We start from the raw sequence: 23,824 nt of genomic DNA on the forward strand, positions 1-23,824 counted from the left end.
CGAACGAAAGAAACGAGGGCATGCGCGAATCCCGAACCAATAGCCTAACTATTCTGAGTCATGTGACACACGTAAATGTCAAAATGGAACACGATTTCAAGCCGATTTTCGATTGTTTTCTTTCGCTAGCCCTTTGTTTTTCGTTATCAGTAACGTATTTGGCCAGCCTGTATGTGTGGAAAAGCCCCTACCAAAGGTACGTAAAATTACACTTAGAACGACTTACAAATTTTCGATAAATTTCTACACAATTTCCCACTCAACTCGCTAACTTACGGTAGCGGACTCTTCACCCCGCTTTTCCCTTGCCTGTCTGTGTTTTGGTCTGCGACAACGTTGCCAAATGGTATAGGAATTATAATTTTTTCAAGATTTATTAATTCGGCCTTGATTCAATATTTCACAATTGTTTAGCATTTTTAGCATAAGTAGGTATTTCTAAATTAGATTTTTGACAGTGTTTTTAATTCTATCGTGAAATCGAACGTTAGGTACTAGGGAACCTTTTTAATGTTAATCTAATCTAAATCAATACATTTTAGGTGGAGGGCTTGGCAATGCGGCTCACATTCTCATATTGTCGTTTTTTTGTCAGATATCTGTGCACCGTTGCCACCTTGCTTAATATTTAGCGTTAAAAGCAGAGATGTGTTCCGCTGTTCAATGGGGACGGGAGAAACAAAAATATATCTTTTTTTCGGTTCCAACAAGAAAATTCATTATAACACAAAACTTATTACGTCATTTATTACACATAAGTCCGAGTTTTAAGACTACATAACCTAAAAGATTTTTAAACTGAAAAAGAAATGTTTATATTAGGTCGTGTACATTTGGCAACTTCGCCGGGGTCAAGCATAATCCGTGGGAACTTTGTGCTATGAGAATTTTTTTTGGAATATTTTAATATTTAATCCCGTATCCCCCCAACTGAGCGGCTCGTAGGTCTGGACCCCTGGAATATGTTATTTTTCCGAATTAATTTGTTTAATTAAAACGCCCTTTCTCTCCCTGTTTGCATGATAATCGAATAACGGTTATTCGAGTACAATCAGACTATAGGCCGAAAATGGAAATATTGTTCGGAGACTGAGAATAAATTCGCTAGCGCTCTCGAAGAAATATTTCAGAAAAATGCAAACCATTAAGATTTTTTGGCGAATTGAAAACTATACGAAGTGTTTTGTCCAACCCCTCCGAAAGGGTTTAAGTTAACCCTATTAATTTTTTTAAATGAAATGATTCCTTTGCTAAGTGTCGTACTTTGTTGGAAAGATTTTTTGAAACAGAAATTGACAGTGTACTTTTCTATTTGAAATACCTAAATTAACCCTTGATTTTAAATTGAAAAAAAAATTTAGAGGTATGAAAATTAAAAACAAGATATTCCGACGTTAATTAATGTACACTGTGTCCCATTTTGGATGAGACTGCAGGGTATTTCTGTCATTTTTTAAGATATAGCATGTAGATCTAGGACTAGGACTAGGACTAGGACTAGGATTTATGTGTATTAATTGTGTTAAATTAGGTACTCGTAACAAACGTAATGTAAAGTCTATCTCTACTAACCACTACAGTTTGGTAAAAATTGTATTTCCTATCAGAAATATCTTTTAAAGCTTGGATCTCAAATTAATTACGAATAACTTTTTTTTACTGGGATAAATAGCTATTTGTATTTTTATTGTTTTTTATATATAGTTTATAAGAAATTGCTAACAAGCAATTAAATTCTTATTTAAATGTAGCCAATTGAAATATTAGATCTCTATTGCTAAATTTTGCGGATTTCCTTAATGTTGTAAACAATAAATATGATATTTTGGGTATAAGTGAAACGTGGCTGAATAAATATATGGGTAAAAATAATTTGCTGACCAAAAATCAAAATGTGCTACCAAAGCTATTTATCATCAAAAACTATGCGAAATCGATAAATGATGTTACTATACATATTAGTGCTTGCTACCAAAAAATAATAATAAAAAATAGCACCCCTCTAAGGGGTAGTTTGTTCTTGTCAATTTCTAATAAAAATGTGCTACCAAAACTATTTACCGCCGGAAACTATTCAAAATCGATAGCTGATGTTACTATACATATAAGTGCTTGCTACCAAAAAATAATCGAAATAGCACCCCTCTAAGGGGTAGTTTGTATTTGTCAGTTTCTAATAAAAACGTGCTACCAAAGCTATTTACCGACAGAAACTGTTCAAACTTAATATCTGAAATCAGTATATGTATGATAGCCTGGTACCAAAAAATAATTGAAGTAGCACCTCTCTAAGGGATAGTTTGTTCTTGACAATTATTACTAAAAACGTGCTACTAAAGTAACCTACAGTCGGAAAAATATTCAAACTTGGTATCTGTTATACTATGTATAAATGCTCTCTACCAGAATATCATAATAGGAGTTGCACGCCACCAGGGAATGGTTTATCTTTGAAAATTTTCATTAGCTACCTAAACTATAAAACTTGCTTCCTATTTACCCTAAGGAACTATTTAATCATGATTTTTAATTTTTGTTGTTGTTGTTGGGCATTAGAAAATTTGAAGAAGTAAAATAAACGCAATATAAACTTTCTGGTTCGTAATTTATAATATATTAACATTTCCTGGTATAACATGTATTTTATTCGTTATGCGAGTATTAAAACTAACTAATTATATTTATGAATCCTGGCATGTTTGGGCTTTTGTTGAAGACCTACGCAGTTGTGGTGGTACCAATGATAGCATTTCATACACAAGATCATCTCTTCAAAAATATTGGAACACTTGGCTGCACCAATATGACAGAAACCGGCCGTATCCTCATCCCAATAATTAACTGATACACACTGTAGAAATTGTAATGATGTCGTCAGAGATTTTCTGCTTAGGTGAGGTAGTTGGATGTTTTCCTTTATGATAATGTTTCCTTTAAAGCCTGCTGTACCTTTCTCTACTATATTTTTATCCTAAGCAAAGGTACGGAAATTTGAAGTTGTAGTGTAAAATAAATCAGTCAATTGTTTTTTAATGTGAATTCTGTAATTGTTGATTTCTCGAGATTGATGGTATGCTAAAACCTTGGAAGATCCGGTAATGATGTCACAGTCATATGAGTTATACTGAACAGGTAAATCTGTTGGCCGGTAGAGATTCCAATTTTCGGATAAACTTATGTGCTTTTGTTGATGAACGAACTGTAGTACTTCCATGAAGAAGAAAATTTCATTGCGATATACTATATCACTTCTTATACTATTTAAGCATAGTATAGTATTGAACTTTTTCAGCACCACTATCAAAACAAAATGTTCATTTTTACAAACCGAAATTAATAAAATATCCTTCTCCTAAAGTCCAAATTTTGGAAAATAATTTGCAGCAGTCTTGAAACTATTATTATCTGATTCTAAGAAATTAACTAAATATCCTTCCACTGTAAAGATATCAACCGATGCTTTTATCTCTTTTTCGTTTACTAGAAAAGCTAAATAAACATCAATTATCACATCTGACAAATAAAGGTCTTTGAAGTTTACACCTCCTTCATCTTTCACAAGACATTCTAAATCCTTAGGATATATCTGTCTACCATAGATTATGCACCTGTTTATTATTCTCAAATTTAAATATTTTTGTAAAATTCAAATCTGAAGCCATTTCCTCAAAATCTGACTCGTCACCGTCGCTGGGAAAAGATGTTTGCCTCTCCATCGATCGTTCTTCTGGGATGGGACTGATGGAAGAAGCTTCTCTAAATATATTCATTTTGTTCTCATAAAAGCGTTTTACAAATTTTGAAAGAACGTTTTTTAGAAACACCCGTTGGTGTTACCGTTGGAATGAGGATGGTAGTTCCAAGAGTACTGTCTGAATTTGCATAGTTTATTTCAGCATCTTTAGCAGCTTCAACCACTGTCACCTTCTGGGGAGCTCTTTTTCTTCCTGACCTGGAACAATAAACAAAGTTATGTGTTAAGAGATAATTTCTTATTATAGGTACGTACTTGTGTCCTCTGTTCCTCCTGATGATTGTAGATAATTTTACATTTTTCTGAGAATTAGTTATGTTACCAACAGACAGACGGGCTGCCTCAATGTGGTGGCAGTTTCTCTTTCCCTTATAGGTACAAGTTTCTTGGGGAAACAAAGTCACCATATGTTTCTTATTGTTTATTGTGGAAAATGACAAAAACTTGCTCTTCGGGTACGAGAGTTACGCTGCCTTGTAGAATTATCATTTTGGCAGCTGTATATTTAGTATTGAGTATTCACTATCGTCTTCCAAAGATGGTTTTGGTATGAAATCTTTATTTTGAAAAATATATGGTATTTTATCTATGGTAGGTAGGTAAATGTTGCTTCGGAAAAACTATATCTTTTGGATCTCGATATAGATGATTAAAGTTTTCATTCAGGCAGTAGTTTCCTATGTTGCTATTTCAATTATTTTTTGGTAGCAAGCACTTATATGTATAGTAACATCAGTTATCGATTCTGAATAGTTTTCGACAGTAAATAGCTTTGGTAGCACGTTTTTATTAGACATTGACAAATACAAACTACCCCTTAGAGGGGTGCTATTTTAATGATTGTTTGGTAACAAGCACTTATATGTATAGTAACATCAGTTATCGATTTTGAATAGTTTTCGACGGTAAATAGTTTTGGTAGCACGTTTTTATCAGAAATTGTCAAGAATAAACTACCCCTTAGAGGGGTGATACTTCACGTTGTTTTTTGGTAGCAGGCTGTCATACATATACTACTATTAAATATTTAGTTTGAACAGTTTCTGTCTGTAAATAGCTTTGGTAGCACATTTTTATTCTTGGTCAGCAAATTACACACCACGTAAATATATTAAGCAGTGCAGTGTCTATGCCAGGTTATAATTTTTTAGAAAGGATAGATTAGACAGAGTTGGGGGTGGTGTTGGCATATATGTCAGGTAAATGTTTCAGTGTGAAATTGTAGATATTAATGCTAATAATGTAGACTTTGAATTTATGCTCCTAAATGTTAAATTTGGTATACACAATATTGCAATACTCAGGGCCGAGCCGTGCTGGGGGTGCAAGGGGTGCGCCGCACCCGGGCGGCGCTCATTTGATGAAAAAAAATTTATGAATAACAAAAATTTATAAAATTTAAAACTTATAATTAAGGCGCCAACAGAATACAATATTTACTGAAACCGAGCATTGTTCCCCGAATCGTTGCTATAATAATAATAATCTATATAGATAAATAAATAGGTATACCAGGACCAGGTAATAAAAACAATAGCACCGCAATTATGGTGGGTTCAGCAAGGTGATGATGATGCTATAAGGGCGGCGTAATTAAAAGAGCCGCGTAAAGTACCACCAATAGTAATGTTTAGAAATTCCCACCCTTTTGTTTTTAATTTGCGAGTTTTAAAGCGACTTGTCGATTAATGTTTATTTTTAATATATTTTATATAAAAATTGTGTTTGTGTTGTTAACGGTAAGTTTAAAATATTTTATTAATATCTTCCAAATATTTAGAACTTCATGCCTTAAGCAATTTTTCATTGAAAAAAGTAATGTCTGATTTTTGTGCCATTTCTAAAAAAAATATTTGTTGATTTAGATGGCTGATGGTCGAAAGAGGCTTTCTGGTTCCCAATACCGAAAAAGGAAGCTAGAAAAGGAGGAAGATGACAGGCGGTTAGCAGGTTCGTTCAAAAAGTTTTTTGTTTCATCAACGAACTTACAACCGGCACAACCTCAACCTTCAACAAGCCAAAGGCCGGATGTTCAACCTTTGACGTCAACTGAAGCCGATGCCGATGTAGAACAACCAAATGATGGAGATCAACAACCATCAGGAGATGAACTGAAACAAGATGATCACTCGACGAATACGCCAGCAAATACGCAAACTGAGAACATTGAAGCTATTCAGGTAAATGAAGAACGATTTAAAGATCCAGCATATTGGCCCGAAATATTAACGGATAATATTAGATTATTGATTTTAAGAATAGGACCTGTTCAAATTAAAAATATTAATTATCCCATTAATAATTTAAATAGATGTTTTAGCGCTGCTTACTTTGAAAAAAAATTAACTAACAATGAAAAAGTTCCTAGAACCTGGCTTATTTACTCAAAATCTAAAGATTCAGTGTACTGTTTTCCTTGTAAATTATTTAAAGTTTCTGATAATAGTTTTAATAAGGGCTATAGTGACTGGCGACATTTATCTCGGACTTTAGAAAGGCACGAAACCAGTAAGGGGCATTTTGAAAGTGTTAGGAAATGGCTTGAATAAAAAAAATCAATAGAAAAAGGTTTAACTGTCAATCAAAATTTATTTCAAATGGAAAAAAATGGACTTCGATTTTAGAGAGAATAATATCTGTTATCCAGTTTTTAGCTGGACAAAATTTAGCTTTTAGGGGTAATAGTCAAAAACTATTTGATAAGGGTAACGGTAATTTTCTGAAATTAATTGAGACGATTGCATAATTTGATTCTGTATTGGCCGAACATATTGATAGAGTCCAAAAAGATGGGAACAAAATGCCGCATTATTTGGGAGATAAAATACAAAATGAATTGATTTTTTTAATAGGAGAAAAAGTAAAAAAGTGTATTGTTGAATGTTTAAAATTATGCAAATATTTCACAATCATTCTTGACTGTACACCTGACGTTAGTCACCAAAAACAAATTACCATTATTGTTAGATTCGTTTTTATTGATGATTGTTCTAAAAGTATAGAAATTCGAGAACATTTTTTAGGATTTTGTAAAGTTACAAACACTACTGGTCAGGGGTTAACAGATTTTTTATTAAATTATTTACAAGAACTCGATATTGATATTGCCGATATGAGAGGTCAGGGCTATGACAACGGAGCAAATATGAAAGGCAAGCTCAATGGCCTACAAAAAAAAATTTTTAATATTAATCCTAGAGCCTTTTTTGTACCCTGTGCCGCCCATAGTTTAAATTTAGTAGTTAATGATGCAGCAAAAAGCTCTCTAGAAGTAACTAATTTTTTTAGCATTATTCAGGAAATATATGTCTTTTTTTCGGCCTCAACTTAGAGATGGAATGCTCTCTTAAAAGAGCTGCCCAGGCTAACACTAAAGCCCTTATCGAATACCCGCTGGGAAAGCCGTACTGAGGCAATAAAAACTCTTAGATTTGAGTTAGAAAAAGTGTATGATGCTCTGTTTACGCTTTTTAATGATGAAAGCAGAAATAATGAAACAAAGAATATTGCTAATAAATAAAATAAAATCATTTAAATTTGTTTGTTCGTTAGTTATTTGGTACAACATTTTGGCAAAAATTAATATAGTAAGCAAAACACTGCAAAAGTCTAATGTTATTTTACCAGAAGCTGTACAGATGCTAAAAGAAATCAAATTATTTTTGACACAAATGAGATCGGAAAACGGGTTTTTAGACATGATAAATGAATCTAAGAAAATTGCGGAAGAAGTAGACGCCGAAATTTCCTTTCCAGCCATTCAACCACTCAATAAGACCAAAGAAAAAAAACGTTTTTTGATTATGAACACAAGGATGAGTCAATCCAATCTCCAGAAATAAATTTTAAAGTAATTTTTTTTTTAAATTTTCTCGATAATTCAACCTCAAAATTCGATGAGAGATTTCACGATTTACAAAAACTATTGAATTATTTGGTTTTTTAAACAATTTGAAAGCATTTTCCATACCCGAAATAATGACCTATTGTAAGAATTTAGAAGCTAAATTAACTGACCCTGAAACAAATAATATGGACATAAATGGATTGGACCTCTATAATGAAATCGACATATTATCAATTTACATTAATGATAGAAATATTTTCTCGGCCAAAGAAATATTAATATATCTGGTTGCTAACGATTTGAAAGGCATATTTCCAAATTTATTCGTAGCTTTAAGAATATTTTTAGCAATGCCAGTCACTGTAGCTCATGGGGAACGCTTATTTTCCAAACTAAAATTAATAAAAAACTACTTAAGATCCACAATGAGCCAACCAAGACTATCAAATTTATCAATAATAAGTATTTAGGAAGACATTGTTTCTAATTTAGATGTTACCGACCTAATTAGGAAATTTGCATATAAAAAGGCAAGAAAAGTAAATGTTAGCATTTTAACCAGGGTTCTAATTACTTTTTTTTTATTTCTTTAAATTAGTATGTAAGTAAAATATATTTTCTTTAGGTGTTTATATCGATGTAATTACATATTAATATAGAAATACTTATTTATATAAGTAAATAATATATTCTTTTATGTATATTTTTGTATAGATAATATTGATATATTGATTAATATATGTGTGTTTGGAATTTAATTCAATATGATTTTTTTATTACACCCTTTTTTTTAAACGTTGTACTTTGGTAAGAGCATTTTTTAAAACACTTTTTATAAAAATCACTGCAGAAGGGGCGGCAAAATTAGCTCTTGCACCCGGGCGGCAAATACCCTAGGCTCGGCCCTGGCAATACTTATAATATACAGGCCCCCTAAATCGAAAGCGTTTGAAATTATTAATGTCCTGGAAGAAGTTGTTCCACATCTTTTAGTGACCTATGATTTTTCAGTAATTCTCGGAGATCTGAATATTGAAATGTTAAAACCTAATTCATTATATTCTATGCTTAACTCTTTTGGGTACGTGCAATTAATAAATGAACCAACTCGTATAACAAATACAACATGCTTAGATCCCATGTTTATTTATTAATACTAAAGATATTTGTCATAAAAGTGGCACCGTTGGTTGGGGTTTAAGTGATCACAACCAAATGCCTTTCTGCACTTTAAAATTAGTCTTTAAAAGACAAAAACAAAAATTTATAACCATTCGCAATTTTAAATATTTTAATGATATATACTTTAGGATCGATTTTTCACATATTTACTGGGATAATATTTATTTATTTATTTAGCAGTTTATTTCCAACATCATGTATATATCAAAATTAAAGGAGATGTAAATTAACATTAGAATGAACAAAGAAAGGGATTCATGGGACAAGGAAAAAAAGGAAGAGAAAAGGAATTATGGTAACTGTTGGTTTATCAGAGACAAACCTAGATCCTTTATGGAGCATACAAATATGTCACAGGTTGTCAAAATTCTGCACATTTGATATACGGGATCCTGAAACCTAATGTTAGTTCTGGCGCAATCTAAAGCAAAAGTTATATTTGCTCTAGAAGCAAATCGTGGTACATAAAATAGAATATCGTTCAAGAGAGAAGGAGAATTTATTTGATTATTGACCAACTTCCATAAGAATGTTACAAAATGAATTGTTCTCTCATGGCCAGAGATTGCAGATTAAATCTATCTAACATCAGATCATGATCATATCCCCTAACTGGATATATTCCATCCTCACAAAACATAAGAAACTTTAAAATCCTTTTCTGAACACTCTCAATGTAGCCAACATGGCTTTTATAGAAAGGACACCACACCAAGGAACCATATTCCAGTCTTGATCTAACAAAGGAAAAGTACAATAGTTATATTGAGTTTGAGTTGTTAAAGAGTCGGCTATTTCGAATGACAAAACCCAGAAGTTTCAACGAGGAGGTCACTGTCTGTTCAATATGTGGCACAAATGTGAGCTTATCGTCGAATAAAATCCCTAGATCTTTAATAGAAGTACTTCTACAGAGGATTTGATTGTCTATATTGTAATTAAACAAAACAGGATCCTTGGTTCGGTGAAAGGAGATCACACAGCATTTCAAGATATTAAGACGTAACTGATTTCGACTGCACCACCCCCTAATTAGGTCCAAGTTACTCTGTAAGAACAAGCAGTCCAAGATACACCAGAATATCTTCAGATCATCAGCATAAGCTAGTCTAAGGCAGGAAATCAATTCTATAAGATCATTAATATAAAAGATAAAAAGAAGTGGGCCGAGATTGGATCCCTGTGGAACTCCAGAAGTTGAAACAAAGGTATTAGATCTGCAACCTTCCACCTCAACAAACTGTAGACGGTCAATAAGGTATGACGAAAGCAACGAAATTAGCCTTTTTGAGAAGTTGAATTGCTTGTTCAACTTTTCCAGCAGAATACTATGATTTATCTGATCGAAAGCCTTACTGAAATCAGTATATATCACATCAACCTGATTTTTTCTATCGCGGGCTGAAGAAATAAAATGAGTCACATTACAGAGGTTAGTGATGCACGACCTTTTAGAAATAAAACCGTGCTGATCTATCTATATATAGCGAGAGTAGTGATTGAACTTGGGGAAGAATTCTGTTATAAACAATAGTTTCAAAAGTTTTGGAAAAATTGCAAAGTATGGAGATAGGTCGGTAGTTGTCGATTCTGTTTATGTCGTCTTTTTTGTGAATTGGTATTACTTTAGCACATTTCCAGACGCCTGGAAATTTGCCAGTTTTCAAAATAAGGTTAAAAATATGACATAAAGGCTGACAAAGGACAAACATGCAGTCTTTAGGCACAAAACTTGGAACACCATCTGGACTGGCTGTCAACTTGTTCTTTAGCCTCCGACTAGCAGCAATAATTTCCTCAGTGGTAATTGATGGAAGAATGTCAATGAGGTCTGAGGAATTAGAAGGAGGATAGGTTTCTGCGAGGTTGATTGGATCTTTATAGGCATTCTGAAAAAGTTTGGCAAAAGCTGGCACAATATTTTCTGTTCCTTGAAAAGAATTACCATTGGCATCGCACATGATAGACGGAAGTGAAGAGTGACCTTTCTTAGCTCTAACAAAAGACCAAAACGATAAGGGATCAGTCACAATAATTTCCTCGGCTTGGGTCACAAATGAGTTATAGGCCTCACGGGCTTGAGATTTTACTGTCTGACGAAGCCTGTTGTATCTGGAAAAATTAAATTCAGTTGGAGAGGATCTATAATCACGATATGCTTTTTCCTTCTTAAAGATATTAGAAATAATTTGTTTTAAAAACCATACTGGAAATCGCCGTCGTCTTCGTTGTTTTAAAGGTGCTGAAGCAGCAAAAGCTGAATCAAGTCTTTTGTAAAGTTCCTTGCAAGCGCTGTCAACGTCAGAAGACTGCAAGACGGACAACCAGTCTGCATGAAGCAACAAATTATACATGAGTGGAAAGTCTGCTTTTCTGAAGTTAAACTGCTGTAAATTATTTGAACTTATAGAAGGATTATATTTATGAGGGGAAGCCGATTTAAAAGAAATTGTCAAAGCAGGATGATGCAAATCTTCGTCAATAAGCGGTGATATACTTTTGATGACACTGACGTCGAAATTTGAAAAAACCAAGTCAAGAAGCCTATTATTAACATTTGGAATATTGTTAAACTGCTTAAGACCAAGGATCTCGCATAGGTTGGTCAAAAGCTTGCACTTGATACTGCTAGCTTCGGTTGTCTGATAAGACGGAACATTAAAATCTCCAACAATCATAACGCGTTTTGTGTGGACCAGATCCAGTGACATAATTTTACAAAAAAAAAATTTAATATCTATATAATATATGATTATATATTATATAAAATATATAATATATAATCATAATCTATAATCATAAATTAACAAACAAAATATTTATTATCTTATCCGCAAGATAAATAAAAAAGTTCAATATTTAGAACAAAATATTAATTGTTTATTCCATATTCATGCACCCTACAGAACTATAAGAGTCAGTATAAGATAGCTCTTGATTTCTCGAAAGCATTTGATGTCATCGATCATGATTTGCTTCTAGCAAAACTGAAATATTATGGCTGTAGTGATGTTGTTTTGTCCTTTTTTTAAAACTTACTTGTGGCGTAGAACACAGAAAGTAAGGGTTAATAATGAATATTCTGCTTCGAAAAATATTATTTCTGGTGTCCCACAAGGGTCGATCCTAGGCCCATTATTATTTCTTATATGTACTTCAGATTTACCAGGTCTTGTTGAAGATTCTGAAATACATCAGTATGCTGATGACACTTAATACATACATTATTTTGACTCTAGTAAGTTTGATAACGTGGCTGATACTATTAAGGCTGATTTGAACCTAATGAATCAATTTTCAAAAGAGCATAACCTTGCCGTTAATCCTAGTAACACAAAAATGGTTTTGTTTTCAAACCGAGGATCACATAAAAATATAATAGAAACTGTTCACATTCAATTGGATAACGAAACTATTTTGTTCTCTGATACTGTGAAGGTTTTGGGACTGAAAATAGACAATTATTTAAGGTTTAAGGAACATGTTAATACTCTTTTGAAGAGGTGTTATTGCATACGTATGCTTCATACCATATAATAACATATTTTAAATTTTAAAACTAGGAAAAAACTCGTAGTGGCTCTTGTTTTATCTGGCCCAAGGAGGAAAAAAAGTAAACTTAAAGTCCAAGTCTCATAAATCAGCGTCTATTAAAGGTTACGCGTTTCGCCGCATTAGGGCATCATCAGACCTAAATAAAATTATCAAAACTAAAGGATACGGAACAGAACGCTAATTAACAGAAAAGACATACCTATCGAAATACAAAAACCACCCACTGACTCACATTAACATAAATAAAAAAATATAAAATAAAATAAGTTTACACCATCGTGTATCGTTATTGACTAAAATATGGAATTAAAAAAAAAATTAAATTCCATATTTTAGATAATTTTATTTAGGTCTGATGATGCCCTAATGCGGCGAAACGCGTAACCTTTAATAGACGCTGATTTATGAGACTTGGACTTTGAGTTTACTTTTTTCCCTCCTTTGCTCATATACTTAAGTCTCTTTGAGAGCAATGGATGATTATTTTGAATCTTGTTTTATCTTTTTTTAATTACTGCCTTATAGGTTATTATCCTTGCGTTAACATTCTGGTCTGGTAGTTATGTCTTACAATATTACTTTTTATTTTTGGAATTGAATATATAAAGTTGCATACCTCCATTATATACAAAGATCTTATATCACAAATCTCTGGTGAGTAGGTTAGGGAAGTCGAATATAGTCTAGGTTTCTTTAAGAGTATATTTTAACTATATAATTTTGAACTATTTAAAGTGGCTGAAAGTTACTTGTATACATTCTTCCCCCTAGCAAAATACCATATCATAAGATGGACTTAACCAGAGTTTTATGAACCATTATCAATAGTTTTTTATTTAATATCTCTTTGATGTCTCAAGATGTAAAATTTATAAATTAGATATCGCATTTTTTTTGTTTTATATTGCACATGAAGATCCCATTTAAGAAGTGAGTCAATTATTACCCCCAAATATTTTATTGGTATTGTTTGTTTTAAAATTTCTTCACCTTCATTAAAAACTATTTCATGAAACTCTGGCTTTTTTGCTTCAGTAATTGAAAAGGAAACATACACTGATTTTTTCATATTAACTGTAAGTTTAAGACTATCCAAAATGTTTTTTATCTTTATAAAACTCAACTTAACTTTTTCTTTCAAAGCGTCCTACGACTCTCCAGAAAAAGTAGCGACCATATCGTCTGCATAGGCAATAATTGTCCAATCAATTTCAGCATCAAACATATAATTCACATAGATATTAAAAAAGCAGAGGTCCTATAACAGTTCCCTGCGGAACCCCATACTGCACGGCAAGCGGATCACTGTGTTTCCTATCCTGACATGCTGTGTACGGTCCAGTAAATAATTCTTAAAGACATCCAACACTATCCCCCTGATCGCATACTGTTCCAAAATTTTAAGGAATACTGGATGGGAGACAGTGTCCAATGCCTTAGCCAAGTCCAGAAACAAAGCTATACACTTTTTGCCTTAATCAAGGAAATCAACAACTGTACTCGTTAACTTGTACATAGCGTCAGACGTGCTTAGGCTCTGCCTAAAACCATATTGATTTGAAGATAGTATGTTATTTGAATCAAGAAACCCAATTAAACAGACGTTTAAAAAAAAAGACATTTCTCAAATACTTTTCCAATATTAGAAATCACACTTACTTATTGGTTTATAATGGTCTATAATTTCCCTATCACCTGCCTTATATACTGGGGTTACCAGAGTTAAATATTATTATTAATAATGATAATAATAATAATAATAATACGTTTATTGCCAAAATTACAAAATTTAAATGCAAAATACTTATTCAACTTTAGGTACAAGTACAAGGAAGAAATAAACGATTAGTACCGAAGCCGCTCTATTTCAATCAATGCTTTATTGTCAAGAAATATTTAGAAGCTTGTTGGTACTTTTTCTTTAGGGATATATACAGGGTGTTCGAAAAATAGACGGAGATATTCCAATGGGTGATTTCTTGTAAAAAAAATATGAGAAAAAGTTTCTATAAACATGGGTCCGGAAATGCACAGTTTTCAAGATACAGGTTGATAAAAAATTTTTTAAATATTATTTTTCTATCAATATTAAAAAAAAATTTACTCGATTCTTTTGAAATTTGGCAGTATTACTTGTTGTATTAGGAGGCTAATTTAGCCCTAGTTAGATTAAAATTATAAGGTTCAGTGGTGTCCCGGGGGACATCTTAGCAAATATTATTGGCAAAAAAATTACGCCACTGCTTTTTCCTTTTTTTAACTTTAATATTTGTTATTTGATTAAGGATTTAAAAATACAACGCCTTTTGTATTTGCGCATCTTGTATTTTTTTCGTATCGCACTTCGTTTTCGACAAAAAAAATAAATACCGTTTTATTGCATGATTAATTTTTGGTAAAAAAATCACAGATGCCTTGGAAAACTTATTTCTGCATGGAGGTTTGACATTGACAAGCGTCAGTTCTCCTAGGAAATAATTATTTACCTAATTTTTTAAATTTCTCTAAAAAGTTTTTATCTCGGTTTTTGTGATGGAAAATTACAGTTTTGGGGAAATGACAGACATGCACGTGCTTATACAAGTAAAACCTTTAAAAGCGTAGACCTTAGATTGCGGGAAAGATGTAAATTTTCTTATTTATTTTTCGTGATGTTTTTGACAATAAAGTTACTTAGGAAGTTTTGCCATTCCCACCAATGATAGAGGCCGGCCGAGGGTCGTAAGAACGCCTGAGTTTGAGGAGGCAGTTTTACGTGCTGTGAAAGAAAATCCTGGTGTAACTACCAGGACTATAGCAGCTCGATTAGGGAATAATCATTCCAACACCACTGTGTGGCAACTTTTGTATCCGTATCATGTTCAACGTATGCAGGCATTACTACCAAGAGATTTTCTGCCCCGTTTGCAGTTTTGCCAATGGTATTACGAAAAAGTTAATAATAAAAGAAACTTGAATAAAACCATACTTTTTACGGACGAAGCTGGATTTTGGCATGATGGTATTGTTAATTTTCATAATACTCATGTATGGAGTGACGAAAATCCCCATGCTTACGTACAATGTCGCCACCAAAAGCAACTTTCTTTAAATGTGTGGATGGGTGTTGTTGGTAACAATTTAATTGGGCCTCTTTTTAGTCTTAAGAATAAACGGCGAATCTTACTTAGAATTTCTTCAACGAGAATTGCCCGTACTGCTGGAAGAAGTTCCTCTAAATGTACGTAATCAAATAACTTTTATGCACGATGGAGCTCCTTCCTCATTTTACTATAGCGGTTAGAACTCATGCCAATAACACCTGCGTCGTTCAATGATTCGTCAAGTGAGAAGGTGTACAGAAATGGATGGCGGAAATTTTCAACATTTGTTGTAGTTGTTCTTGCAATAAAAACCACCATGTTTATAGAAACTTTTTCTCGTATTTTTTTACAAGGAATAACCCATTGAAATATGCCTTATAGTTTAATTTTTATTTTTTTACGAAAAATTACTCCGTCTATTTTTCGAACTTCCTGTATAGGATATATTATACAGTCGATCTAGATATACAGGGGGGCGTTTAATTTTATATTTGACAAAGTTCTGTCAATCATTTCCCCACCTTCAGCTAACCTCACTTTGATATGTCAAAAGGGAACACCCAGAGTGTGACACATCATTGTAAGCAGCATTAAAATGTCTAACAGTCTAAATATTCAACAGTAGCTACGTTCACAATGCGGTCCATCTATCAGGTTCATGGATCAAATGATAAACTATTTTTATTTAGTACAGCCCTGTTTACAAGAATTGATTTTGAGGGTTAAATTAATGCAGGATTATCTCTAGGATCAAAATGTCGCTTGAAGGGAGTTTATCAGTTTAGATGAAGAATTATAGTCTAAATCTTCAAAAGTGTTATTTTCAATCTAATTCTTCAAACTTGTCATTTTGGTACTTCAAAATAGATCCTAGGTGTTTACTCACTGCGAAAAAAAATAAATTTAATCTACACTGTTTTCAAATCAAAATTTCCGCATCAAATTCGGGTATCAAATTTTAGTGCGCTGGCATTTACACCGAAAAAATAGTCCTTATGACGTCATTTGATCCAAGCATTAAATATTTGGTACACGAGTTGTAAACGTAGCTATTGTCAAAAAAATTAAATCGGTTGACGTACCAGCGAATAGTAAGCTAAAATGTCTGGTATTAATGAATATTTTATTGACGTCATACTTTGGCATGCCAAATGGCTATCCTATAATAGTATGATACATCATTTTAAAGGGCATACAATCTACAACCCAACGTTGTTTCAAAAATGTACGTGCATAAACCTATAAATAAAGTAAGGGTGTAAAAAGTTGTTTAAAAGATAAACAATTTAATCAGTTCACAGAATTTATTTCATTAATATTTTCAGGTTTTATAAACTTTGCTTTTTAAATACCCCCAAAGGAAAAATTCTAGTAGTGTTACGTCCGATGACCGTGCGGGCCATTTAATTGCACCACGCCTGCCAATCCACATCCCTAGAAACTGTTCATTAAGCCACTCTTAAACCGTCAAAGCCTAGTGCGGGGAAGCTCCATCTTGTTGGAAATACAAATTATTTCCATTTAGTATCACAACACCAATTTTATCCACTTAGTTTTCCAAAAATTGGACAATTAAAGGATATATTGTATTTTCGAGGAGGACTAAATAAATTTATCCAGTTAAATTTTGTTCCAAAAAAAATTACCCGAATTTTGTTAGCATAAATTTCTGCCCTAATTAATTGTTTTGCCTAATTAATTGTTTAGGATCTGAGTATGATCCTCTCGAAAAAGGTGTAGATTTTCATAAGGTATCTTAATATCTAAAGGTATGCCGGTTTACCAATTGGGGTCCTTGTCAATTAGCTGGCACATCAGTTCGCAAAATTCAATTCTGCTATCAAGATCGTTTTCTCCTAGTTGTTCAAGTATATCTAATTTGAGGTTTTTTTTTTAAGAAGCTACTAAGGGTTGTTTGTATTGAAATGAAAATATCTTATATTATTTTTTAGTACTATTTTTTTACACTATGTCATCACTCCAAAAACTATATACTACTTAGATACTAAAGATAATACAGCTTTGGACACAAAATAAATTTAGGATCATCATTTGAGGCTGCTAATATTATTTTGGTGAAAGATTCTTGGTACTTACCTAATAAGTGTTTTCCCTTAAGGGCAATTTTTATAATTACAATTTTCCACCATGTCCATATAATACCATTAAAAATTTGCTGTATCTTAAGGAAAAGATATATTACTAACAAAGCCTCAGAGCTTTCAGAGCCTCGATAACAAAAGGATTAAAAATTGTAAGTGGTAATTTAATATTCTGTCTTTCTATAGATGATGGATAAAAAGCTGTTAAGCTAAGCGAATGGCCATGTTTTAATAATTTGTCTTGTTCCAATTCATGCAGTCTTTTTATGATCGAAAAAGCAGCACATTTTTTTTAACCTGTTTCAAAATCAGGATAAGAAATTATTGAAATGAATTATTAAAAATACTATTTAATAAATGAACTGTGTCAAAAAGATAAAATAGGGTCTTGTTGGATGAATAGGATATGGGTAAACTATTCTGAGTAATTATTAAAGGGTGAAAAATTACTCATTGCCTTACTATTTACTGCATTCTAGAAGCAAATATAAATCAAGATCCAAGTTCATATTGGCAGTTTCTATGCTCCAAATCTAAAACAGGTGGAATCCCTGGAGAAATGAACTTCAGTGACTCTACCTAGTACTTCTCAAGACATTGCCGATTACTTTGCAAAGTTTTTTGGCTCTATATTTCAGGTATCCGACCAGCCAGGTAGTTTTAGGGCGGCCCCCGATGAATCCGAATTTAATTTTCCTGTCATAGCTGAGCTTGACGTCTTGAGTGGTATAAAAAATTAAAACCCAAAAAGTCAACAGGCACAGACAATATACCTGCTTATATCTACAAAGGTTTAGCTGACTTTTGAGCAAAGCCCATATATTTAATCTGTCCATAACGAACAAGCAATTCCCACAAGCACTGAAAACAGCTTTGGTCACTCTTATACATAAAAGTGGCAAAACAAATAAAAAACAACAGACCATATTAATGTCATAGGAAAAGTTTTCGAACTAATTTTATGTGAAAACTAACGAATCATTTCAAACCAAGTATTTCTAAATTTAAACATGGCTTTGTCACTGATAAAAAACTGTCACCAACCTTTGTATACTGTCTGAATATGCCTCACAAGCAATATCAAGCAAAGCTCAGTTAGATGTAATCTATACAGATTGTGAGAAGGCGTTCGAATCTGTGGGACTTCTTTTTGCAGATGACTTTAAACTTTTTTAAATAATAACCAACCCTCAAGATTGCATTTTACGTCAGAGCGATATAGACAATATCATACTATGGTTTCGAAATAATAAAATGTGACTAAGTGTTCTGTTATAAGTTTTTCACGGAAGGTAAATACTATTGAGTATGATTACAATATTGATGGGCTTATCCTGGAGCGTAAGACTAAAATTAGGGATTGGGGAGCTACTTTTTGGAGTGATATGAAATTCAATACACATTATATAGAAATGGTCAATAAGGCTTATAAGTCTTTGGGGTTTGTGATTAGAAATAGCAGGACGTTCGACCTAGAAACTATTGTTAGGCTTTATAACGCCCTGGTTAGACCGCACTTGGAATATGCTGCACAAATTTGGATCCCATCCGCCTACATTCATATAGATTACATAGGAAAAGTGCAAAAGAGATTCCTAAGACATATCTTTATGAATCTGAATGGGACCACACATGTGTGGTCTCATTCAGAAGCATGCTGGCCAGCTTCCAATTTACAAACTTTAAATTTGTATGTGTTTTTCCTTTTCAATTTTATGTATGTTTCTTTTTCCATGTTGTTTTCTAGTTTAGTTACTGAATTATTTATATTTTTATGACATTACATGTAATTACTAGTTCACTGGTGTTTGTAATGTGTGCCAAATAAATAAATGCATTATTATCACTAACTGTACAAAATACTAGGTAACCAATTTCCTCTAAATTTTGTATTATTATTTTAATAATACTGATATAACTGATATAACATTTCCGAATTTATTCTGGCCACAGAAAATATATGAATAACTTCTTTGAAACTTGAAGATGGGCTAGTTGAAACAAGGGTCAATATGAATTTCATCAAAAAGTAATATAACATTTTTGTCCGTATCTGTTAGGTGCTGAAAAATATTCCGAGCATAGGTTAAAAAAAATGTCTTTCATCTATATGAGGATCTGGGAAAAATGTATTGCAAATGTTTTTTACTGTTTTGGGATAGACAGTATAAGAGGGGCATGATTACGCAAATATTTATAATAATGGGGACTGATAGTAAATAAAATTGAACATAATATGGTGCTGGGTGATCTCCCTCTTTCTACATCTGTTAAACATAATAAAGTTAGCTGTTCTGAAACAAATTTTAAGTTTTGTGTTTATCAGTGTGTTCAATTCATTAGAGCTTTTATGCTTGAAAGAATGTCTAAAACAAAATTTATTATGTTTTTAGTTTTATCGGAATCAGTTTGGTTCTCACCTTGGTAATTTGGCTTGGTTGGTTGTTCATATATTTCACTGCTAGTAGTTAATAGGTAACTTAAAGGTTCAGTGTTAAAACTTAAGGGATTTAACATCAACCAATATCAATCATATTTCCTAACTCATCCAAACTGTAGTAGTATAGTTTTAAACGGTGACTTTAAATTTGGTATTAAAACAGAAATGGGCTGGCCATATAAATACTTCTCAAATTTCAAATCATTATAAATAACAACTGGACCAGGAGTATATTCTATTGACTATTTGACTAATTTACCTTAGTTATTGAACTAATCTCGTACATATTTGCTCAAAACCAAGAATAATTTAGCTATATAATCTCTTACTCGAAGTGGAATACCATTTGCCCTATTTAAATTAATTTTAAATTTGTATTTTAGGGACCATCCTTCGACGATTAAAAAACGATTTATTAGTGTATTTTTCATGTTATTCATCGCACCATGTTTTTTGTTTTACGGATTGGAAAAGTCTGTACTTCAGGAGGTAATATATTGATTTTCTCATAATTAAATTTTTGTTTCTTGGTGTATTTTTTAGACAAGTCTGTTAGAAATTCTAGGGTTAAAAACCCAAGGGCTACTACAAGCAGTAATTTTACCACTAGTGCTCACGATGACTCTGTTTTTAGGACCTCTAGCAATGGAAGTAGCTAATGGATTCTCAAAATTGCAAACAGGTTAGTTTTATTTTAAATATTAGGTATGCTTAAATTTAATATGTTTATCAATATTTTTTAATTTTTACACGTTTTTCTAATATATTTTTAAATAATCAACAAATTTAATTATAAAATATAATGATTAATACATTTTACGACCAGTGCCATGACCCCTTGGCCCGTTAGGACGAGCCTCCAATGATCGGAAAACCCTGACATAACGTGAGAATGAATTTGAGATTTAAGTATTAACTGCAAATGGAAAAAATCGACGTACCCATGTTTGAATCATATTTTCTTGTCCTTTTAATTTTACTGAATAATTTATTAAGTAAAATATACAATGGCATGGCAGAAAACATAAATCACATTGTTTTTTTTTTTAGAGGAATTAGATCTTATATGGGTCAGAAGCCATATAGTAGCTCCATTTAGTGAGGAGTTTACCTATAGAAGCTGTATGTTACCTTTATTATTGCAATGCTTGCCGCCTATCACTGCCGTCCTGATAAATCCTCTATTTTTTGGGATAGGTATGATGCAACTCTTATAGAACTAAAAATTTGTTAAGAATTTACTGCACACTTTTCAAAGTTAATTTGACAAATAATTTTTTTGTTGTAATTTATTTTTTTACTTTATAGAAAAAACTTGAAAAAATTAGAAGGGAGCTTTAAATATAATAAATTAAAAAAAAAACATATTTTCAGCTCATTTACACCACACGAGAGAAAGACTGAAATTTGGAATGGATTTTAAAACAGCCATTTACATCGGATGTAAGCTGATTTTTGTATAATATTAGCCATTATAAAGTATATATTTACTGTAATTTTTTTAGGTTTTCAATTCGCTTACACCACAATATTCGGAGCTTATTCTGCCTACCTGTTTTATAGAACCGGTCATTTTTTAACCACTTTTGTCGTTCACGCTTTCTGTAACCACATGGGGTTTCCCGATTTTTTGGAAGTGGCCAGCTACGAACGGGGTAAAAAACTGGTTATTTCCACTCTTTTTGTGCTTGGTCTGGTGTTATGGTGCTTTTTATTAAAGCCTTTAACGGACCCCACTTGGTACCACCATTTTCCGAAATGGTACAGCATTTTATGATTGCATTTTTTATTTAGTAAATGTATTACATAAAGACTGAATTGTATATAAAATGAGAAGTGAGGACAAAATAAATAGTATTATGTTAACTTTACTTCTGACACCAATTGTAACCAGAAACATGAAAATGAAATTAAGAAACACACTCAGGACAACGTCAAAAACTCTAACCTGACCTGACTGTCTTTTAATTATTTCCCAGGTAAACAACAAAACTAATTAAGCTGTTCAAAATGTCCCGAAATGCGGTTCTTATTAAAGGCCCATAATTTATACATGTTTAGAATGTACTACATTGTTTCTGCGGATAGAGAGCAATACAATATCAAGAGAACCAATATAATGTCGAGAGAACACCGAAAGCAAGCAAGTATACAAATTTTAGAAAATTCACAATATAACAATCTAAATTAATATAGCCTAAATAACCTAAATTGGACCCTCAAATAAGCTAAACTGATTAAAAACTAGGCACTACGGGTTAGAAAAATAATAAACTAAAGGTAAGTAAAACCCTAAATAAACCTAATGTCGTGGTCAGACTTTTTGATTTAGTGGACTGTATTAGGTTTTGAAATAATTGAGATTTAATATGGTCCTTCGTTTTTCCAATAAATTTTCGAACGCACATTAGTGCATAATGGCTTACCTTGTCTTCATTGAAGTCGGGCTTGGTAGCGCTACCAGTTCATCGTTCCTTCCCTATCAGGCACTCACACTTTAGGTAAAGTTTAATTTAAGTCTATTAGAATTAATTTATTAAATAATTACTGCACAAAAATCGCCAGCGGTCGATATGTTAGCTGTTTTACAAAATCAACTTGCAAGTGTGTGTAGGTACTACTGCGCGTACTTCCAATTTTTGGCAATGCATTTGGCCTGCATTGCGCAAGGTCTATAAGGTTACAAGCCCGCAAAACAATTTGCGTATTTTCGCGGAAAATATATTTTAAATAAAATGGTTAATTATTAAAGAACCATCCTATAATTTCCCAATTTTGGATTGATATCCAACACTTAACAAATCAATTTAAACTACAAAATACAAGCAAAATAGTATAAAAACTATAACTATAATAATTAACGTATTTATATTTTCGAAATACTGCTGCTTTCTCAAGTTTGATCGTCAATTGTTTCTTTTGATCAATCACCACCTCCAGGGTCAAAGATGATTATGATACATACTGCCTGCGACAGAGCACCGCCCCGGCCGGCCCGAGGACGGGATTAGTAAACATCTGACTTTCGTGGGAGCTGCGTCGTTTGGAGACAAAATGTCCCAAAATATTACGCGAAAATCCAGGCATTTTTAAAATATTTATTCTAATGCGGGTTTTACAGACAAGACAATGTGTAAAACCCGCATAGAATTGTAATCTTAAAATGTTTAATATGCTGTGTTTTGCATAATGAAAATTAATAAAAAAAATAATCATTCTAATAAAAAATAAAATATCAACTCTGATAAAAATATAATAAAAAATCAGAAATAAAACTCTAATAAACAAACCTAACAACATATCATTTTTTAAATAAAAGGCTCAAAATAAACCGCCTTCTTTCGCTAAACAAAAACTTAACCTATCGTAAAAGCTATTTCGCACCTCAAAAAGAGTTTTAGGTAAAATGGAATTGGCACCTTCGACAATTTTATTTCGCAACTCCTCTAAATTTGTTGACCTACTATATGCATGCTTGTAAATGGTCTGCTTAAGGTAACACTACAGATAAAAGTCATTTGGAGACAAATCTGGAGATCTAGGAGGCCATTTAATATCGCCAGTCCCACTAATAAGGCGGTTAGGAAAAGTATTTGTTAAAAATTCTTTTACCCTAGCCGCGTTATGAGCAGGACAGCCATCTTGCTGAAAATAAACCGATCACAGGTCTACATCAGGTAGGATTTGAATGGCAGGAAGAACTTGGTTTTGCAGCAACTCAAGGTACTTTTGGGCGTTTAAAGTGCCATCAATAAAAAATGGCCCTATAACATTGTCGCCCAAACATTCAATTTCGGAGGATACTGGGTACGAAACTGAAAACTTCTGTGCTTGTTTTCCTGAGACCAATAACGAACAATG

At 32.6% G+C, this 23,824-nt stretch overlaps 1 protein-coding gene across 1 annotated transcript; it reads left to right on the forward strand.

The window, feature by feature from the left end:
• The first annotated feature begins 20 nt into the window (after positions 1 to 20).
• On the forward strand, positions 21 to 21,834 carry LOC126739619 (CAAX prenyl protease 2). Its single transcript, XM_050445376.1, has 6 exons — positions 21 to 196; positions 20,347 to 20,452; positions 20,507 to 20,645; positions 21,014 to 21,160; positions 21,338 to 21,406; positions 21,469 to 21,834. The coding sequence occupies exons 1-6, from the start codon at positions 21 to 23 to the stop codon at positions 21,738 to 21,740; spliced, it is 909 nt and encodes a 302-aa protein (XP_050301333.1). The 3' UTR covers positions 21,741 to 21,834.
• The last annotated feature ends 1,990 nt before the right edge of the window (positions 21,835 to 23,824 follow it).

The sequence above is a fragment of the Anthonomus grandis genome, chromosome 8, assembly GCF_022605725.1.
Source record: "Anthonomus grandis grandis chromosome 8, icAntGran1.3, whole genome shotgun sequence".
NCBI lineage: Eukaryota > Metazoa > Arthropoda > Insecta > Coleoptera > Curculionidae > Anthonomus > Anthonomus grandis.